The sequence below is a fragment of the Chiloscyllium plagiosum genome, unplaced genomic scaffold, assembly GCF_037043375.1.
Source record: "Chiloscyllium plagiosum isolate Xiang-an unplaced genomic scaffold, Cpla_swu_hap1 HiC_scaffold_17, whole genome shotgun sequence".
Lineage (NCBI taxonomy): Eukaryota > Metazoa > Chordata > Chondrichthyes > Orectolobiformes > Hemiscylliidae > Chiloscyllium > Chiloscyllium plagiosum.
In genome coordinates, this window is record NW_028270155.1 from 68,335,320 (window position 1) to 68,352,355 (window position 17,036).

Here is a 17,036-nt window from a genome sequence, read left to right on the forward strand (position 1 = left end):
GTTTGACAGAGTGAATGCTGTTAGGATAGTCCCCTTCCAATGAGAGTCTAGGACTAGTGGGCATAGTCTTAGAATAACGAATCAAAAATTTAAACTGGAAGGTCACTAGATTAAGCTCAGCAAAATTTGGTGAATTAACCTGCCACAGGGACCCAAGTAGTGCTAAAACTGAGCTTCAACATAGACAAGATAAATTTAGTTAAGTTCCTCAATCCTGACCTTTATTTTGAGGTGTTCATTTGCATGGACAGGGTCAGACGCATGTTCATTGTGATTAGGTTAGATTACTTACAGTGTGGAAACTTACAGTGATGCCCTATGAAGAAGCATAGCCGTCAAAACTAACAGCCTGGTTCACACTTCGGCAAAGTCTCAGAAAGCATCAGACAATTGAAAATGTCTTCCAGAGAAGAAGGTGGGAGAAAAATGAGAGAGACCAGGAAAAGCTTTTTAAAAAAGGGACATGGCTTATGGTCCCTCTCAATCTGTCTGTCTTAAGTAAATCGATAAATTATGAAAGCTTATCCTTGTAACTGCGCATGCTAAATCCTGGGATCATTCCTGCTGATTTTCCTAATGTAGCAATCTACATTTAAAAGTATGGCGCATAAATTCACATGCAATGGTCCAAGTGTAGCTTCATTATTGAGTTTTACCATGTTAAGATAAGTTAATTCCTTTTGTTATCAAATAACATTACCTGTAGTGCATAACAACTAGGTTGCTGGTAGGCACAGTGATAAAAAAAATCTGACTTACAAAATGAATCTTGATTGTTTCTCGAAGAATATGAATATTTGAAGAGCCAGTGCAAGAGAGTAAAGTTGACAAATTACAGATTTTTCAAAACCTAATGAATGCAGCAAATGCAGGCAAGTAAATAATGGTGTCGCATTTGCCTTTGAAATTGATACCAATTCTTGACTGACTGTTGGACAGCATAGACTGGACAGCTTTAATCAATGTTCAATAATTACAGCTGGTTCACAGTGTAAAGATTGAGAAAAATCATTCAAGAGCTTCACAAGTGTCATAAAAAGAAAGGATCCACATTATGGCATATAAATTCTCAACAGGGTAATGGATTTTGTCTGTATTATGGTGTAAATGCTAGTTTTCTTACTGTCGATGATTATCCTTTTTCTCCCATTCTCATCCCATTAGTCATGTTGGAATAAACAGCTCCTTAATAACAGAAAATGTTTGCAAGCAGAACAAAGTGACAGCCCACAATGGACCGATAAGCATATTATGAAGTATCAATGTGCTGAAGGACCCTTGGAAATAAAAATATTGCAAGAATAATTGGTAAAAGATTGCTTAGAGTTTGATTTGAAGTAAATCATTATCCTGAACATAATGTTGATAAATGTGAGGCCGTTCACTTTGGGAGCAAAAACAGAAAGGTGTATTATTTTCTGAATGACTATAAATTGAGAGGTGGGGGGCACAGGCAATGAGATCTGGATGTCCTTGTACACCAGTCACTGAAGGGAAGCATGCAGGTGCAGCAGGCAGTCAAAAAGGCAAATGATGTTGACTTTCATATCAAGAGGATTTGGGTACAGCAGCAGTGATGTCTTGCTGCAATCATATTGTAATACCATGTGTACTTTTGGTCTCCCTTTTATGTCGGTGAATGTTCTTGCTGTAGAGGGACTAAAGCAAAAGGTTTACCAGTTTGAATCTGGGAATGCAGGATGGATGCACAAAGAGAGGTTGAATCGGTTAGGATTACATTCACTAGCATTCAGAAGAACAAGGAGGAATCTCACAAAAAAGTATAAAATTCTAATAAGACTAGACAGGCTAGATTCAGGAAGAATGTTCCTGATGACAGGGAAGTCCAGGATCAGGGGATCACGGTCTAAGGTAAACCATTTAGAACTGCAATAAGGAGAAATTTCTTTTCAGAGAACAGTGAGGCTGTAGAATTCGCTACCACAGAAAGCAGTAAGGCCAAGACATTGGATGGTTTCAAGAAGTAGTTGGAAAAAGCACTTGGGGCTAAAGGGATCAAAGGATATGGAGAAAAAGCAGGAACAGGCTATCGAGTTGGATGATGAACTATGATCATAATAAATGGTGGAGTAGGCTTGAATGACCAAATGATCTAACCCTGCTCCAGTTTTCAATGTTTCGATGAAACACCTATGAAATCATAGGTGAAATCATAAGAGAATACTGACATTAATATTTACAGTTGAAACCTCAACTACTCCTTTAAGCACATTTGATGATTTCTGCAAAAAAAAGCTTTGAATTTAAATAACACTGATAGGATAAGAAAGATAGAGAACTTTTCCTATGGAGAGATTTTCTCTAAATCCTTTGAGGTCATGAGTAAATTCACAAGAGTTAACTTTTCCAAATAAAGAAAATTTAAAACTTGCATTAATGTGGTATCTTTCATAACCTAATGACATCTAATGGCACTTTACAATAAAGATTTTTCTTTCTGTTGTGGTTCTGTTCGCCGAGCTGGAAGTGTTTGTTGCAAACGTTTCGTCCCCTGGCTAGGCGACATCATCAGTGCTTGGGAGCCTCCTGCGAAGCGCTTCTTTGATGTTTCCTCCGGTGTTTATAGTGGTCTGTCCCTGCCGCTTCCGGTTGTCAGTTTCAGCTGTCCGCTGTAGTGTTTGGCATATTGGGTCCAGGTCGATGTGTTTGTTGATGGAGTTTGTGGATGAATGCCATGCCTCTAGGTATTCCCTGGCTGTTCTCTGTTTGGCTTGCCCTATGATAGTAGTGTTGCCCCAGTCGAATTCATGTTGCTTGTTGTCTGCGTGTGTGGCTACTAAGGATAGCTGGTCGTGTCGTTTCGTGGCTAGTTGATGTTCATGTATGCGGATTGTTAGCTGTCTTCCTGTTTGTCCTATATAGTGTTTAGTGCAGTCCTTGCATGGTATTTTGTACACTACATTCGTCTTGCTCATGTTGGGTTTCGGGTCCTTCGTTCTGGTGAGCTGTTGTCTGAGCGTGGCTGTTGGTTTGTGTGCCGACAACAGCTCACCAGAACGAAGGACCCGATACCAAACATGAGCAAGACGAATGTAGTGTACAAAATACCATGCAAGGACTGCACTAAACACTATATAGGACAAACAGGAAGACAGCTAATAATCCGCATACATGAACATCAACTAGCCACGAAACGACACGACCAGCTATCCTTAGTAGCCACACACGCAGACAACAAGCAACATGAATTCGACTGGGACAACACTACTATCATAGGGCAAGCCAAACAGAGAACAGCCAGGGAATTCCTAGAGGCATGGCATTCATCCACAAACTCCATCAACAAACACATCGACCTGGACCCAATATACCAACCATTACAGCAGACAGCTGAAACTGACAACCGGAAGCGGCAGGGACAGACCACTATAAACACGGGAGGAGACATCAAAGAAGCGCTTCGCAGGAGGCTCCCAAGCACTGATGATGTCGCCTAGCCAGGGGACGAAACGTTTGCAACAAAAACTTCCAGCTCAGCGAACAGAACCAGAACAACGAGCACCCGAGCTACAAATCTTCTCACAGACTTTGAATTTTTTTTTCTAATGTATACTTTCAAAATATAGTCCCTCTTGTAATGTAAAGAAACATGGCATTCAATCAGCAATAAAAAAATTAGCAGAGCACATGCTTTATGTCTTAATGACTACTAAGTGTTAACCATGCAAAGTCCCATGCATTTATTCAAACACTCTGCAGAATATTTTACATACTCACTGATGTATCAGTCTAGATTATATGTTTGATACTTTAAGAGTGAACTATAAACCCACAAACTTCTGGTTACATGCTCCCCACAAACTGAGGGCTCCTCACATTTTGGAATAAACACACTTCTACTACACTCCGTCCTGAGTAACTGAAATAGCGGATAGGTTTTGCCATTCCAAAACCCCTTTGAATTGGGTAGTATTGAACTCCAGGCAGAAAACTGACACAGGATCAGAGCATTGCCCACCCTCTTTATCTAATCAAAAGAATGCCATGTTGGACAACACTAATGAAGAAAGCTGGACAACCTACATAAATCTAGACCTCGAGAGTGTGGTGCTGGAAAAGCATAGCAGGTCAGGCAACATCCGAAGAGCAGGAAAATTCTCGGATCCTGCATTACCTACTGTGGTTTTCTAGCACCACACTCTCAACTCTGACCTCTAGCATCTTCAGTCCTCACTTTCACCTAATAAATTTAGACCTGCTGTGAGGAGTTATATAAACATTTCATAGGATTTTGTTAATACATGCAGCAAAGAAATAGGTCATTTAACCCAATCAGTCCATGCTGGTGTGAAACCACAGTTCTAGGCTCCTCCATCCATTCTCACCTAAACATCACTGTCAATCATAGCAAACAACAATTATGGGGAGGTTTTCCTATATAAGGCCTATTTAGCAGTGAAGAAGAGTAACATGTTATATTGATCAGAGAATCAAGGCTGACTGAAAAGGGACCCTGAAAAGAGATTTCCTTTCCTGTCAATAGGAAATCTAATAACATCTCGGCAACAGTTGAGCTATGTGTACAGTTCTGGGGAGTCAAAAGAGATAAATGCTTTAAGCTGTTGAGACTCATCAAAACAGCACCAGAGGTGATAAATTACAATTAATTGGAGACAATTCAGATACTTGGGTGATCTTCAAATGGTGCAATGATTAGATAAAATAACATTCAATAATGGTTCTTAAAATTCTTTAAAAATGTAACGGTATAAATAAGAGAAGACTACCTTCTCTGATAGATAAGCCAATTAGGAAGATTGTTACTATAAAACTACACCAAGGAAATTAAGTCAGCATAATGTTTTGTCACAAGATACAAGTGAAGCAAACACCATTGCACCTTTTAAGAGACAAATAGACATTTGAAGTTGAGGAAGACATGAAACTGTGGAGACAAAACAAAGCTGTGACACTAGTTTGGTTTACTCTTGCATGACAGTCCATAAACATGATGGTCACAGTGGCATTCTTCTCTGTTGTGAACTTCTACAGGTCTGTGGTATTGTTTGTCAAATAAATTTATCTTACCTCTCCACTTGCATTCATTTTAATCCTCAGCTGTCCACCATCTCTTAGAGATGTGAAACAGATATCCAATGGCATGCTGGGACATTCAATATCTTCAGGTACGAGAAAGTTCTGATTCATCCACATCACAACCTGTAAAGAGCATAGTAAATGAGACAGAGGGGTAAACATAACCAGACAGCTCTCAACATATCACAGAAGAAATACATGCTCAGTTACCATAATCAGGTTCATACAGATTAAAGAGGAAGTGTTAACTCAGCATCAACAAGCTCTCAACACACATCTAAAACCACTATAACAGACACCTATGTCTCATCATTCAGCCATCTGCTTAATTTTAATTCTGTCTTGATTTTTTTTATTCATTCATAGGATATGGGTGTTGCTGGCTGGGCAAGTATTTATTGTCCACCCCTAGTTGCCCAGATTGCAATTTAAGGCCAACAACATTGCTGTGGATCTGGAATCACATGTCAACCAGACTGGATAAGGATGGCAAATTTTCTTTCCTAAAGTGATCTAGATAGGTTTATACAACAATTGACAGTGATTGCCACTGGGCTAGATTTTTTTAAATCAAATTCAAACTTCATCAGCTACCATACTGAAATTCAAACACATTCCATCAGAATTTTTTTTTACATTAGATTACTTACAGTGTGGAAACAGGCCCTTCGGCCCAACAAGTCCACACCGACCCTCCGAAGAGCAACCCACCCAGACCCATTCCCCTACATTTACTCCTTCACCTACAACTACGGGCAATTTAGCATGGCCAATTCACCTAGCCTGCACATTTTTGGACTGTGGCAGGAAACCAGAGCACCCGGAGGAAAGCCACGCAGACACGGGGAGAATGTGCAAACTCCACACAGACAGTTGCCTGAGGCGGGAATTGAACCTGGGTCTCTGGCAGTGTGAGGCAATAGTGCTAAACACTGTGGGCTTCGGATTACTATTCCAGTGGCATTACCACTAAGCCACTGCCTCCCCAAATAAAACTAAAGTACCAGACAGATGCACTGGACTGAATTTAACAGGCACCCCAGTAGCTGGTTTGCTGGCGACAGTGGGCATTAAATTCAGAGCCCTGTTGCTTACCCAAATGCCACAAGGCGTCAGTATTTTAATTAAGTGGGCATGAAAGTGATACCAAGGTGCCAATGGAATTGTTTAAAGATACCCTGAAAGCTGACTTGAAGAACATTGGTTTTGAGTTCAGTGGCCAGGAAGAGTGTTCACCATGCTATCCAAGATGGCGAACCCATATGACCAAGTACAGCTAGCTTTAAAGTAGGCAGATGATGAAAGCCAAAGATGGAAGAGTGAGAAGAAAGCTAAAAAAGTCATGCTACTACTCATCAACCACAAATCGATCAAAGGACTGATCAATAACTGACTTTTGATATAATTTTGGAATTTTTTAAAGAGCTGTTTCTCACTTAGTGTCTTATTTTCCCTTTTCCACTTCCTTGATTTTTCACTGCCTTCAATATTATTTTTGCAGCCTTTCTATCTTTCTGCTCCTGTTTCATGGTCTGACTCTGTGGCAAACATCCTTCTTCTTCCAAGATTGACTGTCATTGAGAGCAACGTGTTTCAAAGAATAAGGTTACATGAAATGGTGGCTACTACAGAGAGGTGACTATAATTAGCTAAGTATTACAGTACATTCTACCCATTAGATGTTATCTTTTCCTATTATTTAATAGCTATCTTATATTTAAACTTATTAACTCACATGGAAACATTTCTCCTAACAAACCTCAAAGATCTCTATCAGGTAATCCCTCTTCTTTAGTCAGCAAAAGCATTACAGTGTGTTCAGCCTTTCCTGATAAGTATATGCATTCAGCTTTGGCATTGTCCTCACAAATTTGTTTTCTATGTTCTCTTGGTCCTTTATATACATTTAAAAATATAGAAATAAGAATTGTGCAGAATACTCATAGAATCCCTACAGTGTGGAAGCAGGCTATTTGGCCCATCAAGTCTACACCAACCCTCCGAAGAGCATCACACCCCTCCTATCCTATCCCTATAACCCCGCATTTCCCATGGCTAACCCAGCTAGCCTGCACATCCCTGGACACTATGGGCAATTTAGCATTGCCAATCCACCTAACCCGCACATCTTTGGACTGTTGGAAGAAACTGGAGCATGCAGAGGAAACCCGCGTAGACACAGGGAGAATGTGCAAACTTCACAGATAGTTGTCCAAGGGTGGCATTGACTACTTTAAGAGTAGTATCACTAAAGTTAATTCTAACTTTCACATAGCTTTTTGGCTTTTAAATTTTATCCTCAAGAAATGATTCTGAGTTTATTTTATAGCTCCAATAATCTGCACTGTCATCCTAGATCCTTTAACTTCAAAACCTCATTTAGAAATCCATGAGGCAAAACCTTTTTTTTAAATTCACTCATGGGATGTAGGCACTATTGCCCATCCCTAACTGCCCTTCAGAAGGAGTTTCCTTCTTGAACTGTTAAAGTCTATTTGCTGTAAGCAGATCCACAATGCTAGGAGGGAAGGATTTCCAGGATTTTGACTCCCTGATGCTAAATGAATGGTGATTTTTTTTCTAAGTCAGGTTGATAAGTGCTTTGGAGAGGAAATTGCAGATGGTGATTTTCCAGAGTATTTTCTGTCCTTGTCCTTCTAGATGCTAGCTGATGCAGATTTTGAAGGTGCTGTCTAAAGAAGCCTTGATGAATCTTTTGCATTTTGTAGATGGTATACATTGCTGCTGGTGTTTGTTAATGGTGGAAGGAGTAAATATTTGTCAGTGATGGCATGAAGCAGGCTGCTCTACCTTGAAAGATGTCAAGTTTCTTGGGTGATGTCGAAATTACATTCATCCAGGCAAGTGGGGATCATTCCATTACACTCCTAACTTGAGCCTTATAGCGGGCGGACAGGCTTTTGGAAGTCAGGAGTTAAGTTACTCACTGCAAGGTTCCTAGCATTTAACCTGCTCTTGTACCACAGTATTTATATGGCTAGTCTGGTCAGTTTTATGGAGAAAGTGAGGACTGCAGATGCTGGAGATCAGAGCTGAAAATGTGTTGCTGGAAAAGCGCAGCAGGTCTGGCAGCATCCAAGGAACAGAAGAATCGACGTTTCGGGCATAAGCCTGAAGAAGGGCTGATTCCTGAAGAAGGGCTTATGCCCGAAACGTCGATTCTCCTTTTCCTTGGATGCTGCCTAACCTGCTGCGCTTTTCCAGCAACACATTTTCAGCTCTGGTCAGTTTTATGGTCAATGGTAGCCCGCAGGATGTTGATAGTGGGATTTTCAGAAACTATAATACCAATAAGGACAATGGTTAGATTTCTCTTGTTGGAGATTGTCATTGCGGAGCACTTGTTTGGTGTGAATGGTATTTGCCACTTTTCAGCCCTAACTTGGATATTTTTCACATCTTGGATGTGGACTGCTTCAATATCTGAGGAATCATTAATTCTTCTGAACATTACGTTATCAGTGAACATGTCATTTCTGACTTATGTTAGAGGGAAGGTCATTGATAAAGCAGCTAAAGATGATTGGGCCTAGGACATTACCCTGAGGAACCCCTGCAGAGATGCACTGGGTACGTCCGAGTGTGGCATGTGAAATTTGGAATGGCTGCGCTAGAGCTTAGACAGAACACTAGTTTCTATTTTATTCTTACCAAAAGTCCCCAACTCTCATTTATCTATATTGAAGGTCATTTGCCAATTATGCACCCATTCATCCATTAAGTTTAATGTCTTCATGAATTTCAACATTTCTCAGTTTTGTGTCAGCCTGCTAGTTTTAAATCTTACTTTCAGTTTTCATTTTATAGTCAACTTGATATCCATTTTGTCATCTCTCCCTGACTCTACTTATCCTGATGGTAATCATTTGTCTACTTTGTGGTCCTGCATTAAAGGTATTTTGAAAATCGCAATTTCTTACATGTATCATACTCCCTACCTTCTTCACTGAAACAAAATAAAGCATGGCCTTTTCTAGAAATCACTTAGGGTACCCTAAGGGTAGCAGCAGAAATGCGGGTAATATTAAGGTCTGTTGAATTTAACAGTGGGGCTGCATTTGCATTTTCTTCCTCGGTTTCTTGCCTGCCAATAGGCATCATCGAACATCTAGTTCACTGTAATGTGGGCAGGCCTACAATGGAAAACTGCAACCAAAGAAGAGAAGATGAGGATGGGAGCAATCCATGAAGGTGAATGCAGTGGGCGGGTATGTGTGTTTGTGTGGGAGGGGATGTATGCATGGGAGGGGAATGTGTGTGTGGAGGGGGGGGGGGATGTGTGTGTTGGGTGAATGTGTATGTGGGGGTATGGGAGGAATGTATGTGTGGGGTTAGGTGTGCATGGGGTGTGTGTGTGTGTGTATATATGTTCAGGGGGGAGGTGTGTGTGTGAAGTGTGCGCGCGTGAAGTGTGCATGCATGCATGTGTTCATTACACTGTTTTAAAGTGAGGGCACGTCCTAATCACACTTTCAGCCTCTCCTTTCCAGAGTCCCAACCAGCTCGATCTTTGAATTATGCTCTTCAACTTGAGTTTTCATTCATCACACACCACTTGTCCATTCTGATGGATCCACAACTTATTTTTTGCAATATTCAGTTGTTTTACTTGCTCCTATAGCATCCAAAATTATATGCTTGGCAAAACTTAATCATTATGCCCTCAGTTATTTTAATGCCTTTGAGCTTTACTTCTACCTTGTACTATACTCATGTTGGTTTATTATTCTTGATTTAGAAACCAATAATGAGATGTAGCTGGTGATAAAGAAGCACTCAAACTCACCCTCTGCACACGATCGCTAACTGTGAAGGTGACATAACTCTGAGGTTCAGAAGCAGGCCCTGGAGTCTGTCGGGCATACATTGAGAATCGAGGTAGTTGCCTTGTCAGCTCGAACACGTGGAACTGCATGCTGAGTAAAAATATCACAATACATCCAATTTCATTTATAGAACTCCACATTTCTTTTGCTTCTATAGTTCAACAATATAATTTTACAGCCACACTATTTCATTTGATTGACTAGGCTCTCTCAGAGCTGAGTTTTACAGTACAAGTTCTCACAGGTTATTAACTAATGTCCTGTACTTTACAGACTTACAGAAAAATTGAAACTGTTACTACTTAAACATTACTGATTGCCTTCCTTTAGGTGAGACAGTAATGCATCTACCTGCAGTGTCGGGATAGGTATATAATAACAATTAAGGAAATTTGTTATAATTAAAGTAAACCCCTTTATATACATCTTAGAAACATACAATATTCATAATAAATGAGTGTGAATTACAATAACAGTCATGCTAATAAACATTATTGACATTCCACACAAAAACTCTCCAACAGCACAAATAAATATGTACTATAGGAGCATGATTAGGTCGCTACCATGGTGATCCATCCTTTTGCTCTCAAATCATTACCCTCTCTCCTTTCCAGTTAATGACCTTACTCCAAGCCAAATAGCAAACTCCCTTTTAATAGGAACATAGAAGTTAAAAGTTCATTTGTTTTGGTACAATTTTGAGCAATGCCACAGACTAAAAAGGTAGACAGGCCTTGGTTTAATATTTTGTCCAAAAGACAGAATTTCTAACAATACAAAACTTCTTCAGTGTGCACTGAAATATCAATGTGGTACAGCTTTAAATTTATCCTTTCAACTCAGATTGAACTGAACCAAACTGACATACTGCCTCAATAAATATCTGCATATGTACGGTCCCAAGTTACAACAGATTTGTGTAGCCTCCCTCTCCAATATTGGGCAGTTATATTTGTGTCTTATGCCTCGCATTTTCCCTTGAAAACAGATTGGAGGAAAAGAATATACATATTATCGCTTTATAGTACAATGGAGAGTAAATATTTGCCTCCACAACGCACAACAACAAAGACTTGACAAACTACATTAGACAGGCTCATTGCATCCCATGCCATTCCATTGCTCTGTAATTTTCACATCTACGAATAGAGTTATATAGAGTTATAGAGATGTATAGCACGGAAACAGACCCTTCTGTCCAACTGGTCCATGCCGACCAGATATCCTAGCCTAATCTAGTCCCCATTCGCCTGTCCTTGGTCCATATCCCTCTAAACCCTTCCTAATGGGGGCATCTATTGAAACAAAATCAGAAATTTCTGAAAAAACTCTGCAAATCTAGCAGCATCTGTGGAGACAAAGCAGAGTTAAAATTTGAGATCCAGTGACCCTTCTTCAGAACTGGGTTCCTGAAGAAGGGTCACTGGACCCGATACACAAACTCTGTTCTCTCTCCAAACATGCTGCCAGTCTTGCTGAATTCTTCCAGCAATTTCTGATTCTATTTTTGATTTCTAGCATCCGCAGTTCTTTGGTTTTCTATCTCTAATAAGTTGGCTCTAAGCTGTATTGAAGTAAAAACATTTGTAAATTACAGATTATGCCATTTATGAAGGGCACAACCAGACCTGAATCCTACTGCCCCATTGCTCACCTGTTTCTGTAGCCCACATAAGCCTTGATGTGAAGATCCACTGGAATATCTTTGGGTGGAGTGATGGGGACAAAGATTTGTCCTGAGAGATTGTGTGCACTGGGATGAACCACATGAGACTCTCCATCAAATATACCCTCAGCAAAGATAAGCACAGCCCGAATAATGGTATCTATATAAAAACACATACTTTTATAATATGAGGGAGCAATTAGATCTAAAAAGGTCACTGTATTTAACTGGAAGGAGGTGAGAAAAATAGCCTGGTGGATATAAGGGCGGAAGTAAAGTTTTCTAAGTACAGGAGATGCTTCAGCACACCACCGCATGTTGTCCAAGGAGTTCATTAACTTTTGAATAAGTTACAGGAGTTCTGTTTAAAAAATCACAAATGTGCTTCAATAAACAGTGCAAAAAGGTAAAATCACACTGGCACCTTGCAATAATCAGTTTTTCTTCTAGTGTTGTGAGTTGAGGAAAATCTGTTTGCTAAGATACTGGCAAAACACCAATCCTCTTCCTAAAAATAGTGATATCAGAAATAATGCTTTCATTAGAATACAATTATCGTTCTCTGATTGCCACTAATCTTGCAAGTCAAAACTTTCAGATTCAACCAAACAGCAGATTCAAAAGTTATGATCATGTAAATATACAAAATGATGGATTAATGCAATATTAAATAGTCACAATTTAACTTTTAAAATTTAAATTAGAAGCCAAAAACACATATACATTCAATGCAATGTCAAATAGGCACCCTCTTCATTGATATTTTCCTGCTGTCTGCAGCTTAAAGTGTCTCAAGGCAAGGCAGACTCACCATTGGATGTAGAAATGCTCAGCTCTACATGAGGACTTTGGTTGGCAGTGTCTACATTGACAGAAAGGCTTGTTTGCAGTTGTGTATTGGCTGGAATAATGCCTATCTGTCCATCTCCTTCACCACCAAGGGCATTCAAGGCAACCTGACACAAATACAACATGTACACATTTGGTTAGCTGTATAACACATCCCTTGCTCATCAGCCACCTACTTAATGCTCTCTGTTTTGTCAGACAGTTTGCCATGCCAAAGTATTGCTTCTTATATGTGACCCTAAGAAGCAGTCCCTAGCAAAGCACAGGAGGACCTAAATTTCACTTTGCACTGTTTCATCTAGCGCATCTAATCAAAGTAAAGCATGAGTTAGACACATTGTACTTGGTAGAACAGGGATAAAAGGCAAGAAAGTCGGAGAAAGAAAACTTATTTGAGCAAACCAGTTGATTGACCATATTAAAAAAATGTGGTCAGTGTGTTGATTCTTATATTTCATAACAGTTTTGAGAATGTTTTCAGCTAATGATAACTGGTATCAGTGTCAATAACTACATGGTTTAACATCCCAGCTACCTTTGAATTTTCCTCATAGTTACGCAGTTCGAGCAGCAAGTTCTGTTTCCGCTGGCTCAGCTCACGGATTAAGTCTTGTTCTGCATTTGTGTCCATCAAATTCCCTCTCGTCTCCCGATCGGCAGGCAGATAACCTCGAACTATGGTGTGAAAGACAAGAAATTTAGACCAGCAATTTCTCATTTTCTTATGAACACCCAGATGAAGATTTCAGCCAAGTGGGTATTTCTTATAATTGACAGTGGACAATATAGGCTGAATTTTGACTGGGGGTGGCAACTAATAGTCCAGTAATTTTCTTGAACAGGGAAATCCATTATAATCGAAGAGGTGCCTGGCCACTCACTAGTGGGAGAAGAGGCCACTACTGGGACTATAGGTCCTCCCCAACACAAGCATATGGTAATAGGGTCCTGACAACATTAAATCCAGATTGGCATGACTTGAAAGGCTGAATAACCCATGCCAACTCCTATTTTCCATGCTTCTATGACACAAGAAGTGTGTGCAGATCGGGGTGCTGGGTGAACAGGGCAGGAAAGTGACAATTGCAGTAGAGAGCAGGAAGAATGCCTTTTTTGTATCAATTCTCATGGTCAGGAAGGAGAGATCATATCCAGAATGAGGCACAGCCCATGTTAGCATGTAGTTTGGGACTTTGGAGGCAGCTCAAGAATTCAGTGCAGAGAGGAAGGGGTGCTTTTCACCTGATTTTTTGGCTCATAGTTTGTTAGGTTTGTTTTAAAACAGGATAAATTGAAGTCCAGGATCAGGGGTCCAGCACAAAACAAAGTGAGATAATTGGAAAACTGTATGTTCATTGATTGGTAATTTGCTAATTTAGCTGCTAATCTGATCATCGATAAATTACTTCAGATTGAAGGCAAATAGGAGAAATGTTTACAGATTACAAACTAAAAAACCAGTAGGAATTTTCTAAAAAACAAGTTAAGAATTAAGTACAAAGGAACCTTGATTATCCGAATGAGATGGGGGCACTATTTTATTCAGATAATTGATTATTCGGTTAATTGATTCAAAGCCTCTCCTCTGAGGCTCGGAGTTTTTGGAAGTTTCCTTTTTCCTCGCTCCGCCTGCCTTGATCTCTTTCGCTGTCTCAGGGTTTGTTTCTGAGCAGACACACACTTGTGTGTAAGGGACCTGCAGCATTGCTGAAGCTTCCCACCGCTTCCCACCACTTCCCCCCACCCCCCATCAGTTCAATTGGGTTGACACAGCGAGTGCTTCCTCAGACTGCTCCCATTCAGGACATTAGGCAGGAGCACACCGCACGGAAGTCCCTGGCATCCGCTTCCACCCAACCCCCATCCCCCCCCATTGACCTACCTAACCCTGTCCAACCCCACCCCCATCTGACCTCGCCAACCCCGCTCTCGTCTGCGCCCCAAACCCCATTCCCGTCTGACATTCCCAACCCTGTCCAACTCATCCATCCCTGCCCCCTGTCCGAACCCCCAACCCTGTTCACCCTGACCCTTGTCTGCCCCCCAACCCTGTCCAACGTTGCCCCCACCCCTAAACACAGCCTCACCCCCATCTACCCCGACCCCTGTCTGACCCTGTCCAACTCCCCAACCCTATCCAAATCCCCAACTCTGTCCACCCCGCACCCCTGTCCAACTCCACCCTGCCTGCCTCCGCCCTCACCCACATTCCCCCTCCAAGCAGTAAGACTGCTGCTGCCTTTGAAGGGTGAGGCTCCAAATAGCGCGCACACACACTCAACTTTTTACTCCACTTTTTGTCAAGTTCCACCTTGCCCTGTACAGGACAATGTTAGAGAGATTATCTGGGGAAGGGGCGGGGTCAGGGTACACCCCTGTGTAGAACTCCAGGAAAAGTGTGGGGAGAGAGAGGGAGAGGGGACGGGCGGTCAGTCATTTGGAGATGGTCCCTGGACTCCCATCAATGTCCAGGACTGTCTTCCTCAGCATTTCAGTAAGCAGAGTTTGTTTTTAATCATTGTAAACAAAAGGCGCGATCAGTGTTGGAAACACCTCTTTGATGTAATGTTTCTATAGGAGCCTGGAGATCTCACTCTGATAATCTGATATTCAGGTAATTGGTATTCCAATAATCGAGGTTCCTCTGTACATAAAATAGGGATGCAGGTCTAGGGTGATGTATCGTATCTATATGATTTGAGAGCTGGTGGAACCTATTGTGTTTCATAGTGATTACATCTGTGGCAAGTAGTGGTCACTTGAGGAACTCCAGCTCAGAGTGGAAGAGCTGGAGTCTGAGCTTCGAAAACTGCAACACATCAGGGTAAGGAAGAGTAACCTGAATGCTGTGAGTCAGGAGGCAGTTATACTGTCTGATTAATTACTTCAAATTCGGTCAGTGTTCAGGGACAGGAGGGTGTTATTATGAGCGAGGGTAGTAGAGGCATACAGGACACAGTACTGGAACAAACCACAACCCCTGAGCTTGTCTAACAGGTTTCAGATTGTTGCTCATTGTGTGGATGAGGGTGGGAGCTGTAAGTAGGATGTGCAAACTGACCATCGCACTCTGGTATAGAAAGCCATTCAAGAGCTGGGAGAAAAGAGAAATGTAGTCGTAATTAGGGGTCGTATAAACAGAGGAAAAGACACTGTTCTCTGTGACCAGGATCAAGAGTCTCAAAAGCTGTGCCGAATGCATGGTGCCCAGGTTCAGGATATCTCACCTGGGCTACAGAGGAACTTGGAGCAGGAAGACAAAAGATCCAGTTGTTGTAATCTACATAGGAACCAATGATATATGTAGAAAGTGATTCTGGTGAGAAAATATGAGCAGCTAGAGGCTAAATTAAAAAGAAGTACCGAAAAGGTAATAATCTCCACATTACTGCATCAGCCACGAGCTAATTGGCACAGGATCAACAAGATTAAGGAGGTAAATATGTTGTTCAAAGATTTAGGAGAAATGGGTTTAAATTCAGAGGACATTGGAACCTATACTGAGGAAGGAGGGAGCTGTTCCGATAAAGGTGGTTTGCAGGGCGGGGATGGGTGGAATCAGTTGCCTGCAAAGTTTTAAAATGGTTACTGATGTGGTAGATTGTTAGCAGAGAATAAAAAGAGACAAAATGTGTGCATCTCATATCGCACCAAAAAAACCATAAGTCTTGGGAAATTCAATAATAAAACAAATTTAAAAGCTTTGTATCTGAGTGGCCAGAATGCTCAGGATAAGGTAGACAAACCAATTGTGCAAATTGAGTTAAATCAAAGCTCTTCAAAATTCATTTTTGGGATGCGGGCATTGCTGGCTGGCCTTGAAAAGGTGGTAATGAGCTACCTTCTTCAACTGCTGCAGTCCATCTCCTGTGAGTTGACCTACAATGCTGTTAGGGAGGGAATTCCAGGATTTTGACCCAGCGATAGTGAAGGAACATTAATATATTTCCAAGTTCAGAATGGTGTGTGGCTTGAAGAGGAACATGAGGTTGGTGGTGATCCAATGTATCTGCTCCATTGTACTTCTAGGTGGAAGTGGTCATGGGTTTGGAAGGTGCTGTTTGTGGATCTTTGGTGGATTTCTGCAGTGTATCTTACAGATAGTGCACACTACTGCTACTGGGTGATGGTGGTGGATGGAGTGGATGTAGTGTCAATCAAGTGGGCTACTTTGTCCTGGATGTGGTCAACCATCTTGAGTACTGTTGGAGCTACACCCTTCTAAGTAAGTGGGGAATATTCTATCACACTCCTAACTTGTGCCTTGTAGACAATCGATAGAGTATGGGCAGTCAGGAGGTGACTGCTCGCTGCTGTATTCCTAGCCCCTAATATGCTCTTGAAGCCACTGTGTTTATGTGGTGAGTCCAGTGGAGTTTCTGGTCAATGGTAACCTTCAGGATGTTGATTTTAGAGGATTCAGTGATGGTAACACGACTGTGGCCGTGATTAGATTGTCACTTGTTGGAGAGTGTGATAGCCTGCATTTGTGTGGCATGAATGTTATTTGTCACTTATCGGCCCAAGCCTGGATACTGTCCAGATCTTGTTGCATTTGAACATGGACTACTTCAATATCTGAGTCGTCGTGAATGATACTGAACATTGTGCAA

The 17,036-nt window shown here is 41.2% G+C and overlaps 1 protein-coding gene across 1 annotated transcript in view; it reads right to left on the bottom strand.

Moving 5' to 3' along the window:
• Positions 1–17,036, bottom strand: part of bbs2 (Bardet-Biedl syndrome 2) — a 76,386-nt gene that overhangs the window by 13,759 nt on the left and 45,591 nt on the right. Inside the window, exons 10-14 of the mRNA XM_087996052.1 lie at positions 12,959–13,098; positions 12,386–12,530; positions 11,563–11,734; positions 9,866–9,995; positions 5,050–5,181 (exon numbers count right to left, since the gene is read on the bottom strand). Coding sequence (XP_087852178.1) covers positions 5,050–5,181; positions 9,866–9,995; positions 11,563–11,734; positions 12,386–12,530; positions 12,959–13,098 — 719 coding nt within the window. The remainder of the gene's footprint in view (positions 1–5,049; positions 5,182–9,865; positions 9,996–11,562; positions 11,735–12,385; positions 12,531–12,958; positions 13,099–17,036) is intronic.